The 26,473-nt window shown below is 41.3% G+C and overlaps 1 protein-coding gene and 1 long non-coding RNA gene across 2 annotated transcripts in view; both read right to left on the minus strand.

Annotated features, from left to right (window-relative positions):
• Positions 1-1,205: 1,205 nt before the first annotated feature.
• On the minus strand, positions 1,206-12,812 carry LOC144458403 (uncharacterized). Its single transcript, XR_013487895.1, has 3 exons — positions 2,255-12,812; positions 2,046-2,170; positions 1,206-1,323 (listed from the first exon to the last, which is right to left on the minus strand). It is a non-coding gene; the product is annotated as an uncharacterized LOC144458403 (long non-coding RNA).
• A 9,335-nt stretch (positions 12,813-22,147) lies between these two features.
• LOC117248359 (uncharacterized) overlaps positions 22,148-26,473 on the minus strand; it is a 41,297-nt gene continuing 36,971 nt past the window's right edge. Inside the window, exon 8 of the mRNA XM_033613374.2 lies at positions 22,148-23,082. Coding sequence (XP_033469265.2) covers positions 22,537-23,082 — 546 coding nt within the window. The 3' untranslated portion in view covers positions 22,148-22,536. The remainder of the gene's footprint in view (positions 23,083-26,473) is intronic.

A 26,473-nucleotide genomic window follows, 5' to 3' on the forward strand; every position in this document is an offset into this window, starting at 1 on the left:
TATCAACCCAATTCTAGCCTGACGCAGCGATGTACGGTGTCGGCGTGGATCGTAAATGAGTGTCGTAAACGACAATTCATCCTTTCATCTCCTGTAGTGTGTCATAGTTAAAGACAACTGGCGCCACGTCTGGGACACCTCACAACGTCCCAACAGAAAGTCTAGCATATTTGATTTTCTTTTTATCGTTCACGACTGCTCCCATCACAGCCATCACTTTGACCATAAGAAACACAGTGATCTGCTGCCATAGACAACTGTATGACAACAACATCCCAGCCTTTTGTTATTTCCTCTAGGGACGTTACCACAACTGAGTAAAAAGGGGAAATAATGGTGTGAAACAGCAGAAGCACTTTATCAACCTGGTGAGTACTGTCATTAGCATCAAGCTAGCAAACAATGATATTTCTTTATAATGGAGAGGGACATAGGGTGACCATATTTTGATTTCCAAAAAAAGAGGACACTCGCCCCGGCCAAGAGATAGCCTACTTAAATGATACTCGCAGTTTACTCAAAGATGTCTTATAGTTTTAATATATTTAAAGTTTATATGTATGGATAGAGAATTCAGTTATATTACAAAATAATATCTCTCAAAGACAGAAATTTAGATAGGCTTCTCAGAGGTTACTCAACTTGCTTTTATTATGCCTAAAATAATAATCTTTTTACAAGTTTCAATTGTACAATAATAAATATAAATGTAAAATCTCTGGAATTAAATAATGATAGAAATAATGTCTCTTCCGTATTAGAAAAATCAACTTGTAAAATAGCTATCTTTTAAAGTCTTACTGGACAAATAAATAAATAAATAAATAATATGAAACAATGTTCTAAATAATACCTTTCTGTATTAGAAAATCCAACTTTGAGCTCCCCGGCACCTTTATTAGACACAGAATCATATGTGCCGGCTTTGCACACGGTGCACTTAGCCTCCCCTATGTGGCAGAGTGGAGGGGGTATGCTAGGGATGCAGAGCTCGACAACGCCACCCAGGGGAATTTCACCCCTGGGAATATACCTACACTTTTACAGGATTACTTACTGGCAACACAGGTTCAATGTAACACAGGGCCAGAGACGTGATTCACATACAAAAATGTATACTTTATTTTTGAATTAAAAAAAAAAAAAAAAAGGGCTGGAACAAACAGAGGCAACCAAATAGTTCAGGGCTGGGGCTTACCACGGCAGCAGGAAACCAAGGAGGGAGAAACCAAATCAAACACCACCCGTGAAGCACACCAAATACTGAACTGTGAAAGCACCACCACCAGGAAAGGGACTGCCGCTCGCTTTGGCCCACAGCACCTGTAACACAAAGGAAGAATTAATTATTTTTGCCTCCTTACTCAATAAATGAAATCAAATACAAAACAGAATCAAGGTTATAAGAAAATCAGAAATAATCCAACTTAAACACAATCTTCCAAATTAACCAAAAGAAAGAAAAGAATAAACAATGAACAAAATGAAACAAGTCTTAAAGAGTCTGTTCCAATCGTCAAAAAGGTGTGTAGGTGGGCAGCCTGCCTCACCCAAAATCTCTTTACAATAAACCCCCTCCCCCCCCCCGGCCCGAAATGAAATAGAAGAAAAAGAAAATAAAGATGACGAAAATAACTAAATAGGAAAAAGTAAAACTAGAGTCCCAAAATAAAGCAGACAAAATGGAAAGAACCAAAGCAAACAAAAGAGAGATTAAACGTGAATAAAGCCAAAACTGGGGAAAGTAAACAGATTCAAATTGAAATCACTAACAGAAAAGAAATCCAACAGTAATAAATTTAACAATTCTATAATTAACTGTGGCAAAACAAAATTAAAGGAAAACCTACATAACGAGGGACTGAATTAAATTAAACCATAACAGAAATCATAACCAGAGAACCAATAACAGCAGTGCCCGTCGCCTGATGGCTGATTAAGGCCGGCGTCCTCCACACAGCTGTTGCCGAACTGGTGAATATTGGAAGGAGAAAGCTGCACTTTTTAGGGGGGAATCACACGGCCGCGCCGCTCCGAGCGCGTACCCACAGCCAGGCGGAGCCCAGATCCAACGTGGTGCGCCCGCACAACCCCGCCGGCCACGCCAACCACGGCGGTCAGGTTCCCTCGGCACAAGCTAATTGCTCCCCCCGCAGCCACACCAGCCGTGCTGCGCAGTGACAAGCAGATCAGTGAGACCGAGTAAGGTTCCCCATGAGACATTCAGGCAGGTGGGAAAAGGCAGCCAACTCACCTTCCTTTTAAGGCACGCAAGGTTCAATCAACGCCGAGCACACACGAACACAGTGACGGCCCACGCCAAACAACCCAGCCGCCTCGGCCACGCCACCGACGCTCACTGCCAGGACCAGGGAAAGGGGGGCCAGCTCGGTGATGACACCCTTTTAAAGGTGCGCACCGACCAGCACCTCAAGTCCCTGGATGACTGGCACAGCGCCCCACAGCGACTGGGAGTGCTCCAAAGGGCACCCAGTCACACCTATATAAGTAGGTAAATTGGGATTTTTTTCTGCAGTTCATCTGTGAAGCTGCACTTGCGCTTTGGCATCTAGGAAGCTTAGAATAATGCTGCCCCGCCGGTGTCTGCTGCTTCCTCGTTGTGAGTGTTGGAGAGCGCGCGCACACACACACACACACACACACACACACACACACACATATACGCACACACACATGCAGTGTACTGTGTAGTGGAGGGAGTATTATGACATGTCAAGGCCAGTGCAACCAGGCGAGGATGAAACTGCTCTCGTTTCGGAGCCTCTGAGTTTGCACAGTTTGGAGCAGCGGTCATGTATCACAGGGTTTAATAAAAGGAGATATAACTTAGACGATCATGTTGGCCCAGTTGAGGTCATCTCACACCACAGTGTATCTCTGGGCTGAAGAATCTAATGATGAGCAGCACGAGGAGAGGTGCATTAAATTAAAATCTTATTTCAATACTTGGATGTTGACTTTTGGTCTATGAATGCATGTTTATTTTGTTATCGTAAATGTGTATAGCCCCCAAATTAATCATGTGCGATTCAAGTTTGAAGGTAAATGGTTAGAAGCCATGGTGCCCACAGAAATTTTTCATAGGAGCGGCCAGATGGGGACACTGAAAACCTTAGGGTGGCACATGAAAACCAAAAGTCATAACTGAATTTCAGGTATTCTATTATGCTTCTGAAGTATAGAGGCCAGCTCGAGGCTGCTATGAGAGTTAAGGAAAGGATTAAGGAAAACCGGACATTATCATCAATTTATAAACACCCCCCGGACGCCCCAGACAGGACGTGAAAAGAAGTGGACATATCCGGGCAAAAGAGGACATTTGGTCAGCCTAGAGGGACATAAAGTAAGAAAATTAAAAAATAGTGACAGGGCTTTTATTTAACACAACTGCAGAGGCTACCAGCTTCATTTGAAACAGACTACAATAAAGGGCCATTATTTATTATTCCTGCTGTTAGATTCTTACTTTACCACGCTCCTGTTTGCCTTGATAAAGTTAATGCATTGCGCTGTCATTTCAAACAACACTTCCTGTATTTTTTTCAAATTAAAAGCCCCTTATAACTTCGGTTGAGAGAATCCCTTCATTTTCTAAATAGGCTTTAATTGTGAAACATTTGTAGGAACTTGTGGAGGTTTCAGTGGCTTGTATGTCAATCAATTCAATCAATTAATTTTATTTATAAAGCCCAATATCACAAATCACAGTACTTCAAATGTAGCTCCTGCTGTCTGCTGGCGCTTTTTACCTTACCACAACAACATTTCAGCTGGCACATGAACAGACACAGTGACTAAAATAATACGTAGTAAAAGTAATAAAAATAGGACAAGAATAACCCGATGACATCACACACATCATGAAAGACGACAGGGGATGATTGGTGTGAACCATCATGTAGTGTGTCATGTTTGTCAGCCAAGTCACAGCACGATTTTATGACTCCACAATCGTGTAATGTGACATAGTGACTTTCAGAACGGGCGGAAAAGTCATGTAGTGAGCACCAGGCATTAGACCTCAATCACACAGAAAGCGATATGCAGGTTGCAAAACATGAGGCTCACCACACTTGCTTTTGTTATTTGTTTTTAAATGCCACTAGTAAAAAAAAAGAAACATTTGCTAAGCTTTTGACTGTTGCCAGGCAACCACCTCATCACCTCCTTACCCCAACCCACTTGTGTAATCAATCTAATGTTTATTTTGGCTAAAACAACCTACATACTTTCACAGTAATCAGTAGCTAGTTACTAAAATGGACAGGCAGAGTGTACTTGCTGTAAACATTGGCTGTTCTCTACTGAGATCATGGTAACTGCGCTTTGTAAAGTCATATAGCTCTGGGTATCCAGCAACCACTACCACCAGTCTCTCCTCCATTATTTACAACTGTACACTTATTGTCGAGACCACTACAGAAGGACTGCCTCTCTAATCATCTGGACAAGGGAAAAAGTGGAGATGACATGGAGCACTTTTCTGCTCTGAAATGATTTTTTTTTTAACTGGAGGAGTTCAGAGCGCAAAAAACATCAGGGGCTGTATTCACAAAGCTTCCTAATTCTAAGTACGGAGACCGGGAGGTGACTTGCATATGTTTGTTTTCTTTTTTAACGCCGCATGCTTTCTAATTTGCACGCACGCCAATTTTATTGATTTGCAGGGAGGGAGGTTCTGAGGAGTGTGTTTTGTCGCCAAGCTGCGTCGTGCTGGTATTGTTGTTTTTTTGGCACTGAGTTTGTGGGGTCCTGTGCACAGCCGTAGTAAGTTGCTGTTGTTCTGTCACTGCCCGGCTCTGCGGCAGCGACAAGGATGGGAGACAAAATGAGTTTTTACCATGCAAAAATAGATATTTATTTACAAAAGACTCAAACGAAGGTAAACGTAGAAGTCAGTAGTGTAAGTATGTGTGGATGTGTGGAAATGTATGGAGCGAACAAAAGAAGAAAACAGCAGCAGCAGCCGTGCCCATGCTCCGGTCAGACCAGAGAGAGAATGAAGACAGGCAGGAGGGAGCTTTTGACAGAGACACACACCAGGCCCAGATGTGGCTCACCAGGCTGATGACCCTCTGCCCTGCTTCCTGCAAGAACGGCAGCAAAAAAGGCAGGGACAACTAGTGGAGCAGAGGGGTCATCACAGCAGTCACGTTTCACTGTCTCATCATTGCTATTGTCTTACTGTTTAATTTGGCACGCGCAGGCATAAACAGATGTAATCCATCCTCCTGCTGCAGTTCGTGGGAGTGACAGCCAGGCGCGCATGCGTTTTAATAAAACACGCCCGCGATTAAATAAATAGCAGTGCAAATTAATAAAACGCGCGTGCGTTTTATCAAATGTGCGCGCAAAATAGTAATAAAATGTGCGCGCGAATTAGAAAGCATGCATGCGTTTTTAAAAAAATAACATATGCATGTCACCTCCCAGTCTCTGTAGCTAAGAGCTGCTCCTAGTGACGAAATTCTAAGAAGAATTTTGATATTTTCTCAGAATTTCCCCTTAAAATTAAGACTAGGTCTTTGTAAAGATAAGAGTCATTCACAAAGCCTGTTAGACCTCAAAAGAGCTACTAAGGTGAAAAACTGTTAGGGGCAGAGAGGAGGACTTTTAGAGGCTCAAGAGTTTCTTAAGCAGAGGAGACAATGGCAGAAAGACAAAGAGGTCAGAGAAATATCCTCCAAACACTGGGTGACAGTGAGTCAATGAAATGCTACAGATTAGATTGTGCAGGGATAATATTTGTGGTCAGTCTCATTAGACGTATGCACACATTTCACACCCAACACAATAATGCTAGAATGCCAGAAATTAAGTGATCACAACACTAAGACATTTAAAAAACTGGAAAAATGCAACAGTGCAGCAGTGATGACTTTGGTCTGTCTCAACCTTCCATCAGCAGGGTGATCACACTAAAAATGACATCACTTTAACAGTCAGCATTTCATTTCATTTCCACTGGGTGTCCACACCTTGCAGGCTCACAAAAGGGCGTGGCTGAGACAACCAATCACATCTGCTAAAACAATGCATCATATCTAGCAAGGGGGTCAACCACACCTCTTCACTAAGGTAAAAGTTTCTGTCCCTTGCTCAGAGTTTCTCTGAGAACTTTCCTAACTCACTCCCATACTAGCAGTCCTTACTATTTTTTTAGGCTAAGTTAGGAACTCTCTGAGAGTATTCTCAGAATGTTTGTGAATGCGGCCCCAGGTGCCTAAAGTGCAGAAATGCCAGGCACATAGCAACGCAGAAACAGCGAGCAAAAAGCTTAATTCTCATAAAAAGCAATTGTGTCTTTTGCACTTTACTACTGTCCATTCAAAATAAATGAAAACCAGTGGTTTTTGGTCTTTGCTGTACCTGACTCACACTGAACCGTGACTCCCGAAACCAGGGTATAAACTGAACTGTGACACCCCTAGTTAATAAATGATCAATGTGTATGGGAACTGAAAAAAAAAGCTAAAAAAATATTATTGCAGTGTCAAAAGGCACGGGTAAAATCTTGCTGTTGCAGTGTGCAGTGTTCTCCCTGATTGTTGGGGACAAGGGAAAATCTAACAACTAATTCTTTAACACTTTTATTGACAGATATGTCAAATATCTGTCAATAAAATATTATCTGTATAACCAAGCTAAGTAGTTCAATGGCAAGCAGGAGACAATGCAACAATATTGTCCCTTCAAACATTATTATCAAGAGAACACTAGAACATAAACTCACCATTGAGCACCATGGCCAAGATGAATCATCATAGTTTCACCTGCAAATATTTCTTTTATATAAAGAAAAGCACAAACTTTAATATCTGTCATTTGATCCTTCATGTTGTTGAATAAAGCTAACAATAAACAGCCTTTTGATTAATTACAAATTACCTCCACCAGCCAACAGGCTGCTATTGTGAAAATTCATACCAGATGCACAATATAAAAATACCAAACTTGGAACAAGAACTTTATAAATACCTTTATTACACATGAAACTGCATTCATTTAAACAATTTTAATCTCCACCAAACACTGAAAAAATAAATAAAAGAATGTAATAACTGGATGAATTATATAATTCAATGTGCAATTCACAAGCAAGTATAAATACTTGAAGAAAACAGAACTTTTGGAAACAAGTATATGTTAAAGTAGAAATTGTTGACATGAGAAACTACAATATGAAAATAATACTTTATATATAGCTGACAGGGTTTAATCAATGAGTCAGTACACTTTGTGAGTAAAGCCCCAAACCTGGGTGAAGTAATAGGTTCGTTCGAGATGAGCTAGTCCTGCGCAGATTCGATCACCGGCGATCGGCGCACAATGCATGCCGGTTAGTTTTGTGTCCGACTTCATCCCGACTTGCTCTGACGTATTACAAAAGTGGAAGTCGATAAAGCCGCGAGAGCGAGGCGGCCGCAGTTTTTAGAGCCAGGCGCTGCAGTTGCTCTCCACCGACTGCACCGCCTGGCTCTCACCTGATCTAACAGCTGATTGGTTTAGACGTGGACTCAACAAGATGACGTTTTAGATAAACTACTCATTTTTGTTAAATACGATTGTATTTGTCTGATCTTAAGGTTTATTCTGTGAACAGAAGACGTGTTATGTGACTGATGGTGAAAACAAACTGATATATGGGTCTGATCACTTTTTTAATAAACTGACATCATTCCAGACAGGATATAAGTGTGTCTGTGACTTCCTGTACGGACTGAAGGCTGCTGGAAACTGTCGGGAAACTGTCCGACTTCACCGCAGCTTTTTGTCACCGCCCCCCGCTGCGGCCGCCTGCTCTCGTCTTTCCAGGCGAGGGGCAGTTCATCTGAACGAGCCTAATATTACACAACAGTTAGTTCCAGCCCTGCAATCTGATTGGTCGAGAGACAGTAAAACCGTGATGATACTGGAGTACAACATCACGGTTATTTCACTCTGTATGTATCACTCCGCCTCACAGCTGATTGCAATCAACAATCAAATCAAAACTGACGGTTAGTGTCAGTTAGGTCAGCAGTTGCGTTGTAGGCTAATTAATTCATCCACTGTCAAACAGCCAAAAATATGGATTTATTTCCTAAAATAAGTTTTGAATTGAACTATGAATGGTCATCAGAGGAAGATGAGGGAGAAGCTGAATCCATCTGAGCACACATCCAGGTTTGTCAGTGTTTCATCAGCGGAGCTCAATGACTTGGAGAAAAGCAAAATACTGTCAGATCAGTCGGCTGTGCCTGTGAAGTGACAGTCCACCATGCAGTCACCAGAGACTTATTTCACCGGCTGCACAATTAATGGCGCACCATGTCTGCGTTGCATAGCAACGGTGACAGCGGAGTCCTGAGGGAACTATTTTTGTTGGTGGAAGACAAATAAAATGCTTAAATTATCTATTTTGTCCTCATTTTTCAACATTTCTTAATCAGCCTTGCTTATTAAACTGTTGAACTGTTGTATAAAAGCAATATCACACTCGAGCTCGTGATGTTATACTCGTATATCGTCACGGCTGTGCTTAAACTATCTATTTTGTCCTAATTTTTCAACATTTCTTAATCAGCCTTGCTTATTTAACTGTTGAACTGTTGTATAAAAGCAAGCTCGTGATGTTATACTCGTATATCGTCACGGCTGCGGCCTCGTGCCTACGACCGAATCACAGCCGTGACGATATCACAGTACAACATCACTCCCTCTCGTGTGATATTGCTTAATTAGCTGCCTTTACAGTTATAGTGAGTACAGTGCAATAGTCATTGAAAAAGCTATTCATTCAAGCTATTCAAAGCTAGTCATTATTCATTATGAGTGTGTGTGTGAGACAGTTTACATGTAGCAGGCTCACAGTTTATGGGAAGATATTACTATTGGGTGGGGTGGGGGTGGGGTACATATCTTCGTTACTGCTAAGAGTAACATGTTGCTGTGTCCATTATTATCATACCATCTGTGATTCCGACATGAGTAGTCTACACTGAATTCACTCACAGTCCACCAGTGTTTTCACACCATATTTTTTTATGCCTCAGTGCCTGCGATAGCTGCAGCCAGAGGCATTATGTTTCGGGTTGTCTGTACATACATACATCCTTCCCATCCTTGTGAACACAATATCTCAATAACACCTCAAGGGAATTTGTTCAAATTTGGCACAAATGTCCACTTGGACTCAACTGAAGTAATTCATTTTTGGTGGTCATAGGTCAAGGTTACTGTGACCTTATCTGTTTCATACTTGTGAATGCAATATCTCAAGAAGGCCTTGAAGGAATTTGAAATATTGGCAGAAGAGTTAACTTTAACTTAAGGATGAACTGATTATGTTTTGGTGATCAAGGGTATTGAGTGCCCTCTACAGCTTGAAACCTGGTTACTACATTTGAATTTACATTACATTACATTGGAGGCGAATGATTCTTTTTCGAGGCGAATGACGTCACTAACCGTCCACGCTAAAGCCTGCCCTCCTCCCTTTACTCCTCCTCCCCTTATTATAAATCCATTCTGTCCACAGTGCGAGTAGGTTGGATCAGAGCAGAAAAAATAGCTAGTAATTTGTCGAATTGTATTGTTCAATGTTGTTAGTGTAGGTTTACAGTTAGTAGTGTGTTTATAGTATTTAGGTTAGTTGGTGAAGGAGAGGCGCCGAGCCTCGGGAGTATATGTGCGGGGCCGCGAGGGAGGGAGGGAGGGAGGGGTGGATGGATGCGGTGGGCTGCTGCGCGGTGAGCCCAGGTTCCCAGAGAGGGAGAAATAGAACCAAGTAGGATAAAATAAGTCAAAGTGTGGAGAAGAGGACCGGCCGAGTACCGGCCGCCTTCCCTTCTGCCCGTGTGACACAGTTAGGGGGGGTTTTTCAAGCCACCATCGGCACAATGAAAATAAGTCTAAGTGTGGAGGAGAGGGACTGGGTAAAGAGGCCTGACCTCTGGGGAAGCTCTCTCTCCTCTCCCCGCAGTGAGGGACAATCTTCTGACCTCCGGGAAATTTGGCTGGGAAATTTCTATTTTTGCTGGCTCACTGTGTTAAGCACTTTGTTTGCATCAGATATCTATCTAAAAGGGCAGACAAATTGGAAAAGCCCATTTTTTATATCAAAAACACAAATCAGTTATATGGCTTCCACACTGAGGTTGGCTTTTACTTTCATTTTCACTTTCACTAATGAGCATGTTTACAGTTACAAATAATCCTGCATAGTATACTTTTAAAGTCAAAGTAAAATTTGTGTATCTGCCCCATGATTCAGATCCACTCTAAAATCGAATGGGTTCCTCCTTGTTCCATCCTACTCCTAAAAATTTGATCAGATTCTGTCTCAAATCAATTCAATTTATTTATTTATTTTTTTTATTTTTTAAAAAGATATTTTTGGGGGCATTTTTGCCTTTATAGATAGGACAGCTAAGTGTGCAAGGGGGGGAGAGAGAGGAGGAATGACATGCAGCAAAGGGCCACGGGCTGGAGTTGAACCCGGGCCGCTGCGGCAACAGCCTTGTACATGGGGCGCCCGCTCTACCACTAAGCCTCCGACGCCCCACAATTCAATTTATTTATATAGCCCACTATCACTTCAGAGAGAGGGAGGGGGGCACAGAGGGTTAACAGAGGTTAGAAAGATGCTGTTGTTTTCATATAGTTAACAGTATTATCATTGGGAGGACAAACATGGACTGAGAGGTACTAAGCTTATTGATGCATGTATCAGACAGTACTAAATATTTGGAAATCAGCAGCAGTAAATGAGGGACATCCCTACTTTGAGTGAGCCCTGTCACTTTTCAATGTAAAAAGTTGATTTTGAGGCAATTTGCTAACAAACGCTGTGGCTTTGGGACTCCTGAGCTCAGGGTACCTCAATATTAGTAACTACCCAAACTTAACTGTTACCAAAGCACAATTCATTCATTTACATAAAACTACATGTTCAGCTTCTCTCCATCCATTACCTCTGTCAGATATAGTATACTGTCACGAAAACCTTTGTCTGTGCCATTTTAGTGAATTGACTCCATCTCATGACCAAAGAAAATCTTCATATTCCTCAATTTATTGGTTTATCATTCACAGGTGTAAATAATCAACGAATCACATCTGAAACCAATTTGCCTAAACCCTTTTCAAAGCAGAAATCATGGCATGGCAGCTTTTGTTTATATTAATAACTTAAAATAGTTTCCCACTATGACAAGTCAGAATGTGAAAAAAGGCTCATATTGTAAATATTTTCTCATAAACAAGTGGGCAGGCTGTGGCATTATTGTTGCAGTTATGTTTAAGCTTGGTTTAACAAGCATGAGACATGATCTGCTTATTAACAGTGTTGGGATTCATGGGACCAAAGATGATTTGTTATTTGTTAAAATCTACACTGGATATGTGAAGGCTTTTCTTCTCTGCATGCCCTTTGTTCTTCAAACAAAGAGAGCTATTTGACATCCATCTCCACAGGATGCCTCATGGTCACACCCAAGTGAGACCACCATATACGTAAACATATAGCAGCAACTACCTCCTCCTCTCCGTGGAATTTAGAGCCCAGGTGGAGGTAGGCACAAAGGAGAACTTATACCTGTTAAGTGCAGGCCAGAGGGAAGCAGCTTATACTCTTGGCTGAGAGGATGAGTATCACCCATACAAATGGATTTCACTTTCTTAAGCACCTGTTTGTTAAAAATGTCATCCAGGCTATTGAATTTCACCCCAGCTATTTTAGAAGCTACCTGTACAATTCTCCCGAGGGAGTTCTTGTCCTTGCTACCAAGGTTTCCATACCAACAAATGATGGAGAAGGAAAAAAATGACTCAATGAAAGCACTGTAAAATATTTTCATCAAAGTCCTATCAACCTGAAATTTGGCGAGCTTCCTCAGACAAAAGAGGCATTGCTGACCTTTTTTTGCACAGCAATTCACAGTTCACATTAAATTTCAACTTGCTGTCAATTATGGTGCCTAGATATTTATAATTGGTCACCAGCTCCAGAGTTGTGTCATTTCCGGTGTTTCTGTGACAGCGTCTCTGTACTGCTCTGGTGAATTCTGCTAGCCTGCTTTCTCACTTCAGTTGCTTTAACGTCTACTTCAAGTCTTAACCCACACTGGTTCTGTTTAAGCACTTATAGCTCTCCTCCTTTCTACGACTTTCTCGCTAATGTCTTAGCTGTTGTTTGCACGTTACTAGCCTTGGTAGCTACATTAGCTTTACAGTTAGCGATGGCTTCTCCCTCTGCTCTTTCTTGCTCAGTGTGCCAAATGTTCAGTGCCTCCTTTAGCGACAGTGGTAATTGTAATAAGTGTAGCTTATTTGCTGCGTTGGAGGCGAGGCTTAGTGAATTAGAAGCGCGGCTCCGCACCATGGAAAAACATTCAGTAGCTGCGGTAGTTAGCCAGCCCCCTGTAGCCGGTGCAGAGCCACATAGCATAGCCTTAGCCTCTGCTAACTGTCCTCCGGTAACTCCTGTTCAGCCGGGAGGTTGGTTTACGGTTCGCCAGAAGCACAGCTCCAATCCGAAGCCCACGGCTCACCACCAGCCTGTTCACGTTTCCAACCGCTTTTCCCCACTCAGCGACACACCCGCTGAGGACAGGGCTGGACTGGGACAAAAAATCGGCCCGGGCATTTTGAGCCTAGTCCGGCCCACCAGGTATTGATGGAAAGACAATGAAGCCTATGAATGAAAACAAACTTTCTTGTGACACCGCTTGTACACTGTCTTGTTGGTGTATATGTACTTGTCTAATAAATTTAAACCTACACCATCCTCCCAGTCCCATTATTCTATACAGTACTTACTTAGAGGAACCCAAAAGGCTGCTTGGTCTAGTGAACCTCCTGAACAATGAACGTATGATGGGATCCTGAAAATTGGACAGTGAGGAACAGAGGTGAGACATGATCATTGATGAATATTAAAATGAATAAATGACAGATTTAGTAATATTTTCATAGACTATGTACTCACCACATCAATAAACAGCACAGCAACACATAATGCTTCCTCAAACATGGCAACCTTTAAAAAATGAAGGGATATTTTAAATTGAATGGAAACATGCCCACAATAAAAACAAAATACAGGTAATTATTGTCCACAAGAGTTTGCTGTTACATGTCAGTAAAAAAAACAATAAGATAAAAACACAACATATCTAGAATAAAGAGGATATTTATGTATAAAAGACAAATACATTTAAGTAGTTACTTTCAACTCCAAGTCACTTTTATGTTAATGAGCAGCATCACATCTCCTGGCAAATCCTAATTTGATTCAATCTAAATTATATCTGCAAGTGTAGAGGGTTTATGATGAATACTAGCCTAATCATTTGGTTTTACATGAACATTTTTGCTCTGTTGAGCTTTAGCTGTTTCAGAGTAAAGAATTACTGCATAGTGCACTTATATCAATTAATAGACATTGAAATATTTTACTACCTAACTAATAAAGACTATACTTAACTAACTAAATGAATAAAATAAAGTTACTGAAGCACTAAGATCACCATCATAGAAACAGCCCAGCAGTAGAGAAACCCCGTCATGTTGCTCAACAGCCAGCTAAATTGTTAAATAGCCTACTCATAACTATGCTGTGTTAAGAGTTAGCAAGCACAACGAAAATAAACTATCAACCAAACTTGATTCACATCTGACCCAGGCAGACTGCAGTTCATCACTTCAGTCACACCGCCTGTGCCGTCGTCATATAATGTGGTGGCCGCGGGTCTCTTCTCCTTCTGCTTCCCCTTCGCCTCATCCACCTGCTGAAGGCCACCTCCGCCATCATTACCTGCTGCGACTGCTTTGGATGCCAGTGCGGGTGCAGTCACTGATGCTGCCGCTGAAGAAGCTCCGCCATAGCCAGCAAACATCTGTGTTATTTTAACACATTTGGCAGCATCTTCCTAAAGGGCTTGTCTCTTTTTCTCTCTTATTTTTTCCGCACCTCCTTTGAGTTTCTTCTCCATTTTGTCGATCTCCTCTCTCTCTGTATGATTGATTGACTGGCAGCCGAGGCCCAAGTGGGAGGGGGCATCGCCCCTCCTATCATGACATGAGTAAAAAAAAAAAAATAAAAAAAAAAATAAAAAAGGCCCGGCCCAAAATTAGTCCAGCACTGGCTGAGGATAAAACTCTGGTTATTGGCAGCTCTATTCTGAGAAACGTGAAGTTAGCAACACCAGTGGCCATAGTCAAATGTATCCCTGGGGCCAGAGCGGGCAACACTGAATCTAATTTAAAACTGCTGGCTAAAGCTAAACGTAGATTCAGTAAGATTGTTATTCACGTCAGCGGCAATGACACCCGGTTACGCCAATCGGAGGTCACTAAAATTAATATTGCCTCGGTGTGTGAATATGCAAAAATGATGTCGGACTCCGTAGTTTTCTCTGGACCCCTCCCAAATCTGATCACTGATGACATGTTTAGCCGCATGTCATCATTTAATCACTGGCTGTCCAGGTGGTGTTCAGCAAACAATGTGGGTTTCGTTAATAAGTGGCAAACTTTCTGGGGAAAACCTGGTCTTATTAGGAGAGACGGCATTCATCCCACTTTGGATGGAGCTGCTCTCATTTCTAGGAACCTGGCAAACTTTATTAGTAATTTAAATCCCTGACAACCCAGAGTTGAGATCAGGACTCAGAGTCACATTCCTATACGCCTCTCTGAGCTTCTAGTTCAGTTACCCAGACAGTTTTCATAGTTTTATACAAACGGTGTCTGTCCCCAGACCACCTAAATTATTTAAATCTAAAATTAAACAAAGAGGAGCTGTGCATAACAACCTCATAAAAATTAAAACCTCTTCTGTGACAGAAAGACAAAACAGGAGAATTAAATGCGGACTGTTAAATATCAGGTCTCTATCGTCTAAAGCAGTGTTAGTAAACGAATTAATATCAGATAATCATATTGATTTACTCAGTCTCACTGAAACCTGGCTGTGTCAAGATGAATATGTTAGTCTAAATGAGTCCACTCCTCCCAGTCATAATAATACCCACATTCCTCGAGGCAGCGGCCGAGGAGGGGGAGTTGCAGCCATTTTTAACTCTAGTCTGTTAATCAGCCCTAAACCTAAACTAGATTATAACTCATTTGAAAGCCTCGTTCTTAGTCTTCTACATCCGACCTGGAAAACCTCGCAGCCACTTTTATTTGTTATAGTGTACCGTGCTCCTGGCCCGTATTCTGAATTTGTATTTGAATTCTCAGAGTTTTTATCCAGTTTAGTTCTTAAATCAGATAAAGTTATTATTGTAGGCGATTTTAACATTCATGTCGACGTTGACAATGACTCCCTGGCTACCGCGTTTATCTCATTATTAGACTCCATTGGCTTCAGTCAGGGTGTACATGAACCCACTCATTGTTTTAACCATACCCTTGATCTAGTTCTGACGTATGGAATTGAAATTGATAACCTAAGTCTTTCCACAGAATCCCTCGCTATCGGATCATTATCTGATTACTCACCAGTCAGCAACAGTTACTATACTAGATGTTTATCAGATAGTGCTGTCGCAAAATTTAAGGAAAAGATTACTCCATCGTTAAATTCAATACCAAGTCCTTCAGTAACAGAGGTTTCCTGTACCGACTTTAACCTCTCTTGAATTGATCATTTTGTCAATAGCGCCATAGGCTCGCTGTGAACAACACTTGACTCTCTAGCTCCTCTTAAAAAGAAGTTAAAAAAGCAAAGAAAGTTCGCTCCTTGGTATAACTCTCAAACCCGTAAGTTAAAACAAATATCGCAAAAATTTGAAAGGAATTGGCGATTAACCAAACTGGAAGAATCTCGTTTAATCTGGACAGACAGTCTCAAAACTGTCCGCAATGCCAGAGCAAACTATTACTCAGCATTAATAGAAGACAATAAGAACAACCCCAGGTTTCTTTTCAGCACTGTAGCCAGGCTGACTGAGAGTCAAAGCTCTATTGAGCCTTGTATTCCTTTAGCCCTTAGCAGTAATGATTTTATGAGCTTTTTTAATGACAAAATTCTAACTATTAGAGGCAAAATGTATGACCTCCTGTCCTCAGATAGTAGGCCTACCTATCTAACCTCAAACACAGCTGTAAAACCTAATATATATTTAGACTGCTTCTCCCCAATTTCTCTTCAAGAATTGACCACAGTGATTTCTTCATCTAAATCATCAACGTGTCTCTTAGACCCCATCCCAACTAGGCTACTTAAGGAGGTCTTTCCTTTAGTTAACACTCATATATTAGATATGATCAATATATCCTTATTAACAGGCTATGTACCACAGTCTTTTAAGGTAGCTGTAATTAAACCTCTACTAAAAAAGCCCACCCTGGATCCAGAGGTGTTAGCCAACTATAGACCAATATCTAATCTTCCCTTTATGTCAAAGATCCTTGAGAAAGTAGTCGCAGACCAGCTGTGTGATTTTCTCCATGATAATCATTTATTTGAGGAATTTCAGTCAGGATTTAGAGTGCATCACAGCACTGAGACAGCACTAGTTAAAATTACAAATGACCTTCTGATTGCTTCAGACAAAGGACTTGTCTCTGTACTTGTTTTATTAGATCTTAGTGTGGCGTTTGACACAATTGACCATCAAATTCTACTGCAGAGACCGGATCACTTAATTGGCCTAAAAGGTTCTGCACTAAGCTGGTTTAAATCTTATTTATCTAATCGTTTTCAGTTTGTTGACGTTCATAATGAATCATCCTTACGTACCAAAGTTTGTTTTGGAGTTCCGCAAGGTTCTGTGCTCGGACCAATCCTATTTACTCTATATATGCTTCCTTTAGGTAACATCATTAGATATCACTCTATAAATTTCCATTGTTATGCGGATAATACTCAGTTGTATTTATCGATGAAGCCAGAAGAAAGTAATCAATTAACTAAACTCCATAACTGCCTTAAAGACATAAAAACTTGGATGAGCACCAATTTCCTGATGTTAAATTCAGACAAAACTGAAGTTATTGTTCTTGGCCCCAAACAACTCAGAGACTCTTTATCTGATGACATAGTTTCTCTAGATGGCATTGCTCTGGCCTCTAGCACTACCGTAAGAAACCTCGGAGTAACATTTGATCAAGATTTGTCTTTAAATTCTCATTTAAAACAAACCTCACGGACTGCATTTTTTCATCTGCGTAATATTGCGAAAATTAGGCCTATCCTGACCCGAAAAGATGTAGAAAAATTGGTCCACGCTTTTGTTACCTCTAGGCTGGATTACTGTAACTCTCTATTATCAGGTAGCTCTAGTAAGTCCTTAAAAACTCTCCAGCTAATTCAGAATGCAGCAGCACGTGTACTAACAGGAACTAAGAAACAAGATCATATTTCTCCTGTTTTGGCTTCTCTGCACTGGCTCCCTGTAAAATCCAGAATTGAATTTAAAATCCTACTGTTAACTTATAAAGCTCTAAATGGTCAAGCTCCGTCATATCTTAGAGAGCTCATAGTGCCATATTATCCCACCAGAACACTGCGCTCTGAGAATGCAGGGTTACTCGTGGTCCCTAAAGTCTCCAAAAGTAGATCAGGAGCCAGAGCCTTCAGCTATCAGGCTCCTCTCCTGTGGAATCATCTTCCTGTTACGGTCTGGGAGGCAGACACCGTCTCCACATTTAAGACTAGACTTAAGACTTTCCTCTTTGATAAAGCTTATAGTTAGGGCTGGCTCAGGCTTGCCCTGTACCAGCCCCTAGTTAGGCTGACTTAGGCCTAGTCTGCCAGAGGACCCCCCTATAATACACCGGGCACCTTCTCTCCTTCTCTCTCTCTCGTATTCTATTACTGCATCTTGCTAACTCAGCCATTCTGGATGTCACTAACTCGGCTTCTTCTCCGGAGCCTTTGTGCTCCACTGTCTCTCAGATTAACTCATATGACGTGACGTGTGTGGTTGTGCTGCTGCCATGGTCCTGCCAGATGCCTCCTGCTGCTGCTGCTGCCATCATTAGTCATTAGTCATACTTCTACTGTTATTATACACATATGATTATTGTCACACATGTATACTGCCAGATATTAATATATACTTTCAACATATTGTACCACAGTAGCCAGAACTATAACTATAATATTACTTTCAATAATGTTGTTGTAAGCTACTGTCATTACCATCTCTCCTGCATCTCCCTCTCTCTCTCTCTCGCCATCTCCCTCTCTCTCTCTCTCTCTCTCTCTCTCTCTCGCTTTCTGTCTCATTGTGTCATGCGGATTACTGTTAATTTATTATGCTGATCTGTTCTGTACGACATCTATTGCACGTCTATCCATCCTGGAAGAGGGATCCCTCCTCAGTTGCTCTTCCTGAGGTTTCTACCGTTTTTTTTAAAGGGTTTTTTTGGGGAGTTTTTCCTTATCCGCTGTGAGGGTCATAAGGACAGAGGGATGTCGTATGCTGTAAAGCCCTGTGAGGCAAATTGTGATTTGTGATATTGGGCTTTATAAATAAAATTGATTGATTGATTGATTGAGCTCAACTGGCTGGCTGTGGACAACACTACGCTGAGGAACTAGAGAGGGTCGTCTAAAATCTATACAGATCTCCTTTGTTTTAGAAACATTGATTTGGAGGAAAGCTTCATCACACCAAGATATAAAATCGTCAAGAACCTGGCCATGACCGACGTCATCATCACTAAGCAGGCTGACGATAACAGAATCGTCCGCATACTTTATGATGAATCTATCAGTGTGGCGGCTACAATAGTCATTTGTGTACAAGATGTATATAAGGGTGGACAGAACACAACCTTGAGGTGAGCTGGTGGAGAATGTTAATAAGCTTGACAGTGTTCCATTGACTCTTACTTGTTGGGATCTGTTTGTGAGGAAGTCAAGAATCCAATCCACAAACCATGCATCCAGACCAAAGAAGTTCACAAGTTTGTCAGCTAGAACATGAGGCTGGATTGTATTAAAGACTGACGAGAAATTGACAAAAAACAGCCTGGCATGAGTCTTGCTGCTTTCTAAATACCTATAGACAAGGTTAAGTAAAGCAGCAGTAGCTTCTTGTACTCCTCTCTTAGCTCTATAGGCAAACTGAATAGGGTCTAGCAAATGCTCAGTCTTTACTAGTAACTCTGCTTTGACCAACTTCTCAAATTGCTTCATAACTATAAAGGTAAAAGCCACCGGCCGGAAATCATTCAATGTGGTAGGACTGTTTGTTTTGGCAACAGGCACCACTATGGACTGCTTCCATAGAGATGGCACCTTCTGCTGGGAAAGAGACCTATTAAAAATATAATTAAAAATGGGGCCAAGCTGGTCAGCGCAGGTTTTTAACAGGCGACCACCAATGTGATCAGGGCCAGGGCTTTTCGGTTTACACCTTTTAAAACTCCTAATTACATCGTCCTCATCAAAGAAAGGGCTCAGAGGAGGGGCTGACATGAGAATATATTTAATCTCAGAATGTTTATTAATAAAATCAAGGGCATCAAATCTGACATAAAAATCATTAAGGCACTTGGCCAGCTCTGCATCTGATTTGTAACCATTTAACTGAACTTTCTTCCTACCACATTCTTTGGTCCCAGTGATTGTTTCCATGCTGCCCCAGACGGAGCCTAGATTGTTCATTTTGAGCTGACACTCAATTTTCTCCTTATATTGCCTTTTGCAGGTCCTGACCTCATGCTTAATTTCCTTCTGCAGGTTACAGCTTTGTCTGTTGCCTTCCCTAAATGTTTTTTTCTTTCTTAACAGAAGGTCTTTAAGTGACTTAGAAACCCACGGCTTATTGTTGAGATAAGTTTTCACATTTCTTTCTGGTAGCTATAACACTTTTCTCAGTATGAGACCCAACTACTCACAGCATCAGTCAGTTCATCTAAATCAGCAGAAGACTCCTTAAACATCTCCCAGTCTGTGGCCTCCAGGCAACCCTGTAAAGTGAGGCAGGCGTCATCATCCCAGACTTTCACTCTGAGGTTTTGCACTTTGCCTCGCTTCAGTACAGTGCGGTGGACAGGGATGAGATGTATGCAATTATGGTCAGAGAAACCTAGAGGCGGAAGGGGGATGGATTTATATGCATCTTTAACATTACCATAACAGAGATCTAAGATTTTATTATGTCTGGTGGGGCATGTGATGTACTGATGGAAGTCTCTCAGCGTGTTTTTCAGAGTGCATTGGTTCATGTCACCAAGGATGATGTTAGTTGTCAAATTTGATTGGACAGTACTTTCACAGTGACATGCCCCTTTGTAATGTCACCGAGCAAACTTTAGGAAAGTTGTGTTCTCTCATAAGTCCTCCTCTTCGTCCTGAGCTGTGGACAAGCCCAGAGATGCCCTCTTCCCTCCTGGGCCCAGACAGGCCTCTCTTTTTCTCCTGGACCACGACTTGCCCTCGCTCATTGCAGGAGGAAACACAAGGTTTGCAATTAACTTTCCAGCAACAAGGAGAACCAAGTTGAGTTAGCACCCCAACGTCTAACTCTGCAAGGACCTCAAGCGACAGGCTTCCTTGGATCTGCACCTTTGGAGCAAGGACACAACAAAGACTGCACCTGGAACCACAGCTCTTTCCCGCCTTCCTCTGCCAGCTAACAAAGCAGCACACCATAAAGCGACTCTTTCTTCCATCCATTCAAGGATTGGTACATCAACTGGGCATAGCTTTATCACAGCTTTACAGGCTAAGCAAGACTGTTTAACTTGTTGTATGTGATTTAATGCTGTTTGCTGTATTGTTGTTGTGATTGTTTGCAGCTGCCCTAAAAAGTACGAACTGTTACATGCACACAATTGGAACATACTACTTTCTCATTAAATTACGCTCTGAACTTTGACCCTCTTACACATGTATCTGTTCACAGAGCTTGTCAGAGAAGGAGGTCGACCCGGAGAGCCCTGCAGTTGTTACTTTGGAGTGTATGTAGTTTTAACTTTTAAGTAATAACTACAAACATTTTAGATCCTAACATATTACATTAACAACAGTGAACTTAAGCATTTCTGTCATCATTATTTTCATAATTATGTCCTTTTGTTGTGTAATCTTTATGATTATTTTGTACATATTAACAATTAATATTTTTATTATTACTATTCGACTGGTCATTTGGTCACATGAATATGCTGTCAACCATCAATGTCTACTGGTAAGCCATCTGTCTGTAGCTCTATCAATGTGACATATTGCCCACTGTGCAGACGACTGTGGCGCAGAATAGCCAGAAAAGCATGCTGGTCTGCATTTTGCAAATACAATTAAATGTAGTAGAACATCCTGGTATTTTTGGCATACTGCATTTGACATACTATGTATTGGAACATACTAAGTCTTCTTCTGGCATATACTATATAGTATGGTAGCACATGTATTGGAACGCACAGATACGCACGGCCTGGTAAAAATATTCCCCTCTGAAATATGTAGACTTTACGTTGTGTCCTCACAGCAACCAAGTGCCTCTCTGTCCACACTGAATGCAATTCTCTAACATCATGTAAACAAACCACTGTACCTATCGGGTGTGCACTCATGTAAAAGAACCACATAGGATATAAACTGTGCAGGCATTATCATTTCTAAGACGTAACCACTTAAAAGATGGGTGAGTATTTGCTGTTTTACTACGTTTCTAGGCTACTTTTCAAACAGAAAAAAAGGGTTTTATATTGTGCTATTTACTGGAAATTACGTACAATATAGTCAACAACAAGTAGGTTGGTAATACCAGAAACTTTCAGCTCTGGTTTGCAGGTTTGCGGTTTTAGTTCGGGTCATTGATTAACGCATATGTTTATTGGTCAGTTAGGGGAGATTGGTTCTTGTAATAGGCTAGGTTGGTGCGGCTTTAAAAAGCCTTGACCTGTGCATCATTACAATACAGGCACCATTACATTTGCCTCTACAGCGTAGCCGAGAAAACATTTTAATACTAAATGAACCTAGTTGTATAGAAATTTCTGCATTACTCTCAACAGCAGATTACTTTCTATTACTACATGTCAAGAATTGTGTTTTGGTCATTTATTACGGCCAACACACTGCAAAGATAAAAAGCATTCATCTAATCATTTAATGACAAAATGATATTGTACACATACTATTCATTATGATAGAAAGTCACCACAGGAGACAGACTCATCTGTCAACTTATATTTCTGATGAAAAATGCAGACAAGTGAGAAAATGAAACTCAACTGCAGAATACACACATCATTTATAAAACTACAATGCTGTTGGTCATTTGAAAATATGCAAACAATAACAAAGGTATTGAGACAGATGAACTTGTATACAAAATAAAACAAGAATCCAGGAAGTGAGGGCCTGCCATACAGCAACACATTCACAACAATAAAAAAACAACTAACTGGGGAGAGAGAAATAAAGGACAACATGGTTCCCAGGACTGTCATGATAACACCTGGATCTTTAAGTTTAGAAACTTGGACAGCAACAAGCTGCCAGCATCATCTCAGGGGTCAGTCTATTATGGATGTGGAAAGTGAAAAGCATTAATACAACAACTAGGACTTCTCCTTCTTCTTCTTTTTCTCCTTCTTCTTCTTTTTCTTTTTGGGTGATTTTTCTTTTGGCCTTTTTTCTTTATCATCATCACTACTATCACTGCTTTCATCTTTGCCTTTGCCATCTTTTTCTCGTTTGCCTTTGGATGACTTTCCCTTGCTGTTTGTGTCTTCCACTTTGACTTTGCTATGACTTCCAATAGTCTGCTCCTTGCTCACCTCCTCCTTAACCTTGATGTTTGGAGGTGGTGTCACTCCACGGGACACCGTTATGAGCATCCTCTCCTTCCTCATCTCCTCTTTCAGGGAGATGTTTTCCTGCCCAGCCCTGTGGCTTCTGCAGTCATTGTGATGTTTGCTTCTGTGATGTCTTTCGTCCCTCTTGTCTCGTTGGTAGTCTCTGTAATTCCTGTGGTCTCCTGAATCTCTATCATAACCATAGTCCTTATGGTCTCTCCTGTCTGAGGGACGTGGGTGTGGAGTGCTGTTGCTAAAGTGGTGCGAGTATCCCTCGCTGTCTCCAGCATGCTTGTCTGTCTGCACTTTCTGCAAAAAAAAACACAAAAAAACCAACAACACATAAAACAATTCTGCAACATGAAGATAAGAAAACAAAGCGTTTATGGCATCTTTAAGACAGAGGTGGTAGCTAAACCCCAGCATCTGAAGCTGGATGACAAATTTTGCTTTTCATAAAATGTGATAAAGTTTGTTGTGAGATTAAAAAAAATCCATGGAGTTGATATTATCAAAGGATTTACACCTATCAGCCAAAAACATTAAAACCTCAGACAGGTGAAGTGAATAACATATATAATTTTGTTACAATGCAATGTTCTGCTGGAAAACCCATGGTCCCAATATTCATGTGGATGCCATTTGACGTGCTCCAACCACCCAAACAGCGTTACAGACCAAGTACCCCCCCTCAAGGCAACAGCACTCCCTGATGGCAGCGGTCCCCCCAGCAAGACAATGCACCATGCCACACCACAAAAACTGTTCAGGAATTGCCTGCGGAATGTGGCAAAGAGTTCAAGGTGTCAATCTGGCCTCAAAATTCCCCAGATCCAAGTCTGATTCAGCAATTGTGGTACCCTGATCCACAGTGGGGCCTCCTTGGATTGAACTTGGCTCTGACCTGTCAAGGCATGGACACAGGACCTCTGGGGAGTGTCCTGTGGTGTCTGTCACCAGGATCATGGTGGCCGAACCTTTGAGTTCTGCGGGTTGTGTGGTGGGGAACTAGGACGTTCCAAAGATTCTTGACTAGATTAGGATCTGGGGAATTTGGAGGCCAGGTCAATGCTCTTTGCCACATTCCTCGGCCATTCCTGAGCGCTTTTTGTGGTATGACATAGTGCACTGTCTTGCTGGAGGGCCACTGCCATTAGGGAGTTACATGGGCTGTCTTTAAATTAGGTCTACAAAGTAGACATTTTGGCCTTACGACTCACGTCATCACCTTTTCACAAAACCTTTTAATGTGGCCATTCTCGACATGTATAAACATTTTGTAAAGACCAGTTTATTTAAAGCATGCTCAGGACTTCCCCCTCACCCTTTTGCTAAAAGAATATAGTACCTAATATAACTATATTATATTTTATCTTACAGTCACCAAACTAAAATTAGGGATGCACCAATTGTGAAACTCTGGGCTGATATCAATGTTTAAGGGCGCTTTTACACCTAACTTGTTTGTTTCGGTTATAACAAACCCAGGTCCGTTTGCGTGGTAAGTACGGTTAGTTTGGGCTAGTGTGTAAGCTGTCAATCAAACCCCTGGTGCTGACCAAACAACCAAACTGAAACGGCTTGAAAAGGTAGGTCCACTTCCAAACAGACTCTGGTGCAGTTAGTTTATGGTATGAAAGAAAACAAACCAACCACAGGATTTTATGACAGCAGATGTGATTTTAGCATGATTTCAACTGCTAAACCAGTAACAATCCATCTTCTGATCATGAAGTCTGTCTGCCATTTCATAACTGATCCTGATAAAGGCCACGTATATCCCATAACCTATTTATGCTAATGCATACATGTGACCATGGTAACACATATGCATGTCAGTGTGGGTATTTTCCCTAATTAAAAAGCTTTTAAAACTGCCATCATTATTTCTGACTCTGTGTACATTGTTCATTAAGTCCATTAAAAAGTGTGTGACAGTGATCCCCAGTATTGTATAATGTATCATTCTATATCAAAGGTGAAAATAATGTCAGTTGCACAAGATCTTAGAAGCAGTTGATCGAATGTCAGATTTGGCAGTAAGAAGGACTCCTTATAAAGAGATATTTTGGTAAATTGAGTAGTTCTTGCGCAATCAAGTTTTTGGAAATCAAACAGGACAGAAAACACTTAGGTTTCCTAAGAAATCAAACCTAGTGGGACAACACACACACACACACACACACAAACGAACAGATGCCCACTCACTCAAATAGTATAAAAGCATTTGTAAGTTGGATAAGCGGGGCTGTTTCTACTGTTTCCTGCAGGTTTCTTCTGTGATCTACAATGCTGCTGAGTTGTATGCTGCAATTAAAGTAATCCCATTGGCTGTAACTTTTCTCCGTGGTTCTCCGAGTCTCTTCATTTCAGTGTTTGTTGAAGTTGAGCATTTTCATTACAGTATTAAGTCCCAAATCATCACTTTATAAAATACATTCTTTTCATCCTGTCTCTTGTTTGTCATTATTCATAACATGCCATTGATTTGCAGTCTAATAATAGCCTACTAATAATGCCTACAATCATTAATTCCTCTATGAGCTCTTTGTGAAACCAAAGAACAGAAATATTAACACTTAAGACGCATTAAAGTGCTGCTGCATAAACTGCTGTCAGTCACAAGAATTTGATTTCCTCACATGGCTCCGGATAATGCAGGATGACAAACATCAAAACTGTCTAATCAACAAGTTACCTGTCAGACTTCATGTTTACTCCTCTTGGTTCGTTTGCAAAAAGTCAGTGTGAACAGGAACCCAACCAAAACTAATAATGCAACAATAGCCCCTTTTCCACCGCAGGAACTTTTCTCATTTACCCGGGATTTTGAAAAACCTCAGCGCATTTCCACCTAAATTACCCTGGTAAAAAAACTTTCCCTCAACCCCAAACTGTCCCTGAAAAAAGTACCTAGTATGGGGGGTAGGACTTTTCAGATTACTGGCAACTCTTGAGGTGCGGGGCTGTGTGCTGAAGACAGCTGATTGGTGGAATACACACTTGCAGCGTTCTGCACTTCCTGACACGGGCAGCCGCTGTAAACTTTATTTAATTTCCTCAAGCTTCATTTCGTTTGTGTTCTGATTAAGGAGGGGTACCGAAACCCGGTACTAAATTAGCTCTGGGGCTAAATTATCAAAGACCATAGTATTGATAAGTGCTAACAGTATCTCCTCTGTGCTGGCGCTGAACTCCTCCACATATACCGGTGAACAGCCAAGCAGAGGCGGTGGAAACAAAGTGAAGATAACTCGTAAATGACTCAAGCTGAAGGCAGCCACACTTACTACTGTAAATGCAATTAAACCTTGGCGAGTAAGAAGCCAATAATTTATCAATACATGTGTTCAGAAAGCATGAACATGTAAACATGTAGACAGGGATATTCAATATGCTCCATCCACAGTCTGTCATCCACTGACACTAATGTTATGTCTTACACAAGGACAGCACGCTGGTTCGGCTGATAGCGAATTGTTACTAATAAGCTGAAATGACAGCTGTCTGTATGTAGTAGTGCTGCACGATTAATCTAATCGCTGTTGCAATCACTATGTCAGGCTGTGCGATTACATAACGGCACAAAAGGCTGCGATTTGCGATTTAACCTAAATAAATGTTAACGTGTGTGCCTGTGAACGTGACTACATCTCCTGTAGTGTGTGGAGTTTGTTGACATTACGCCCACAAGCTATCC

The sequence above is a fragment of the Epinephelus lanceolatus genome, chromosome 17, assembly GCF_041903045.1.
Source record: "Epinephelus lanceolatus isolate andai-2023 chromosome 17, ASM4190304v1, whole genome shotgun sequence".
Lineage (NCBI taxonomy): Eukaryota > Metazoa > Chordata > Actinopteri > Perciformes > Serranidae > Epinephelus > Epinephelus lanceolatus.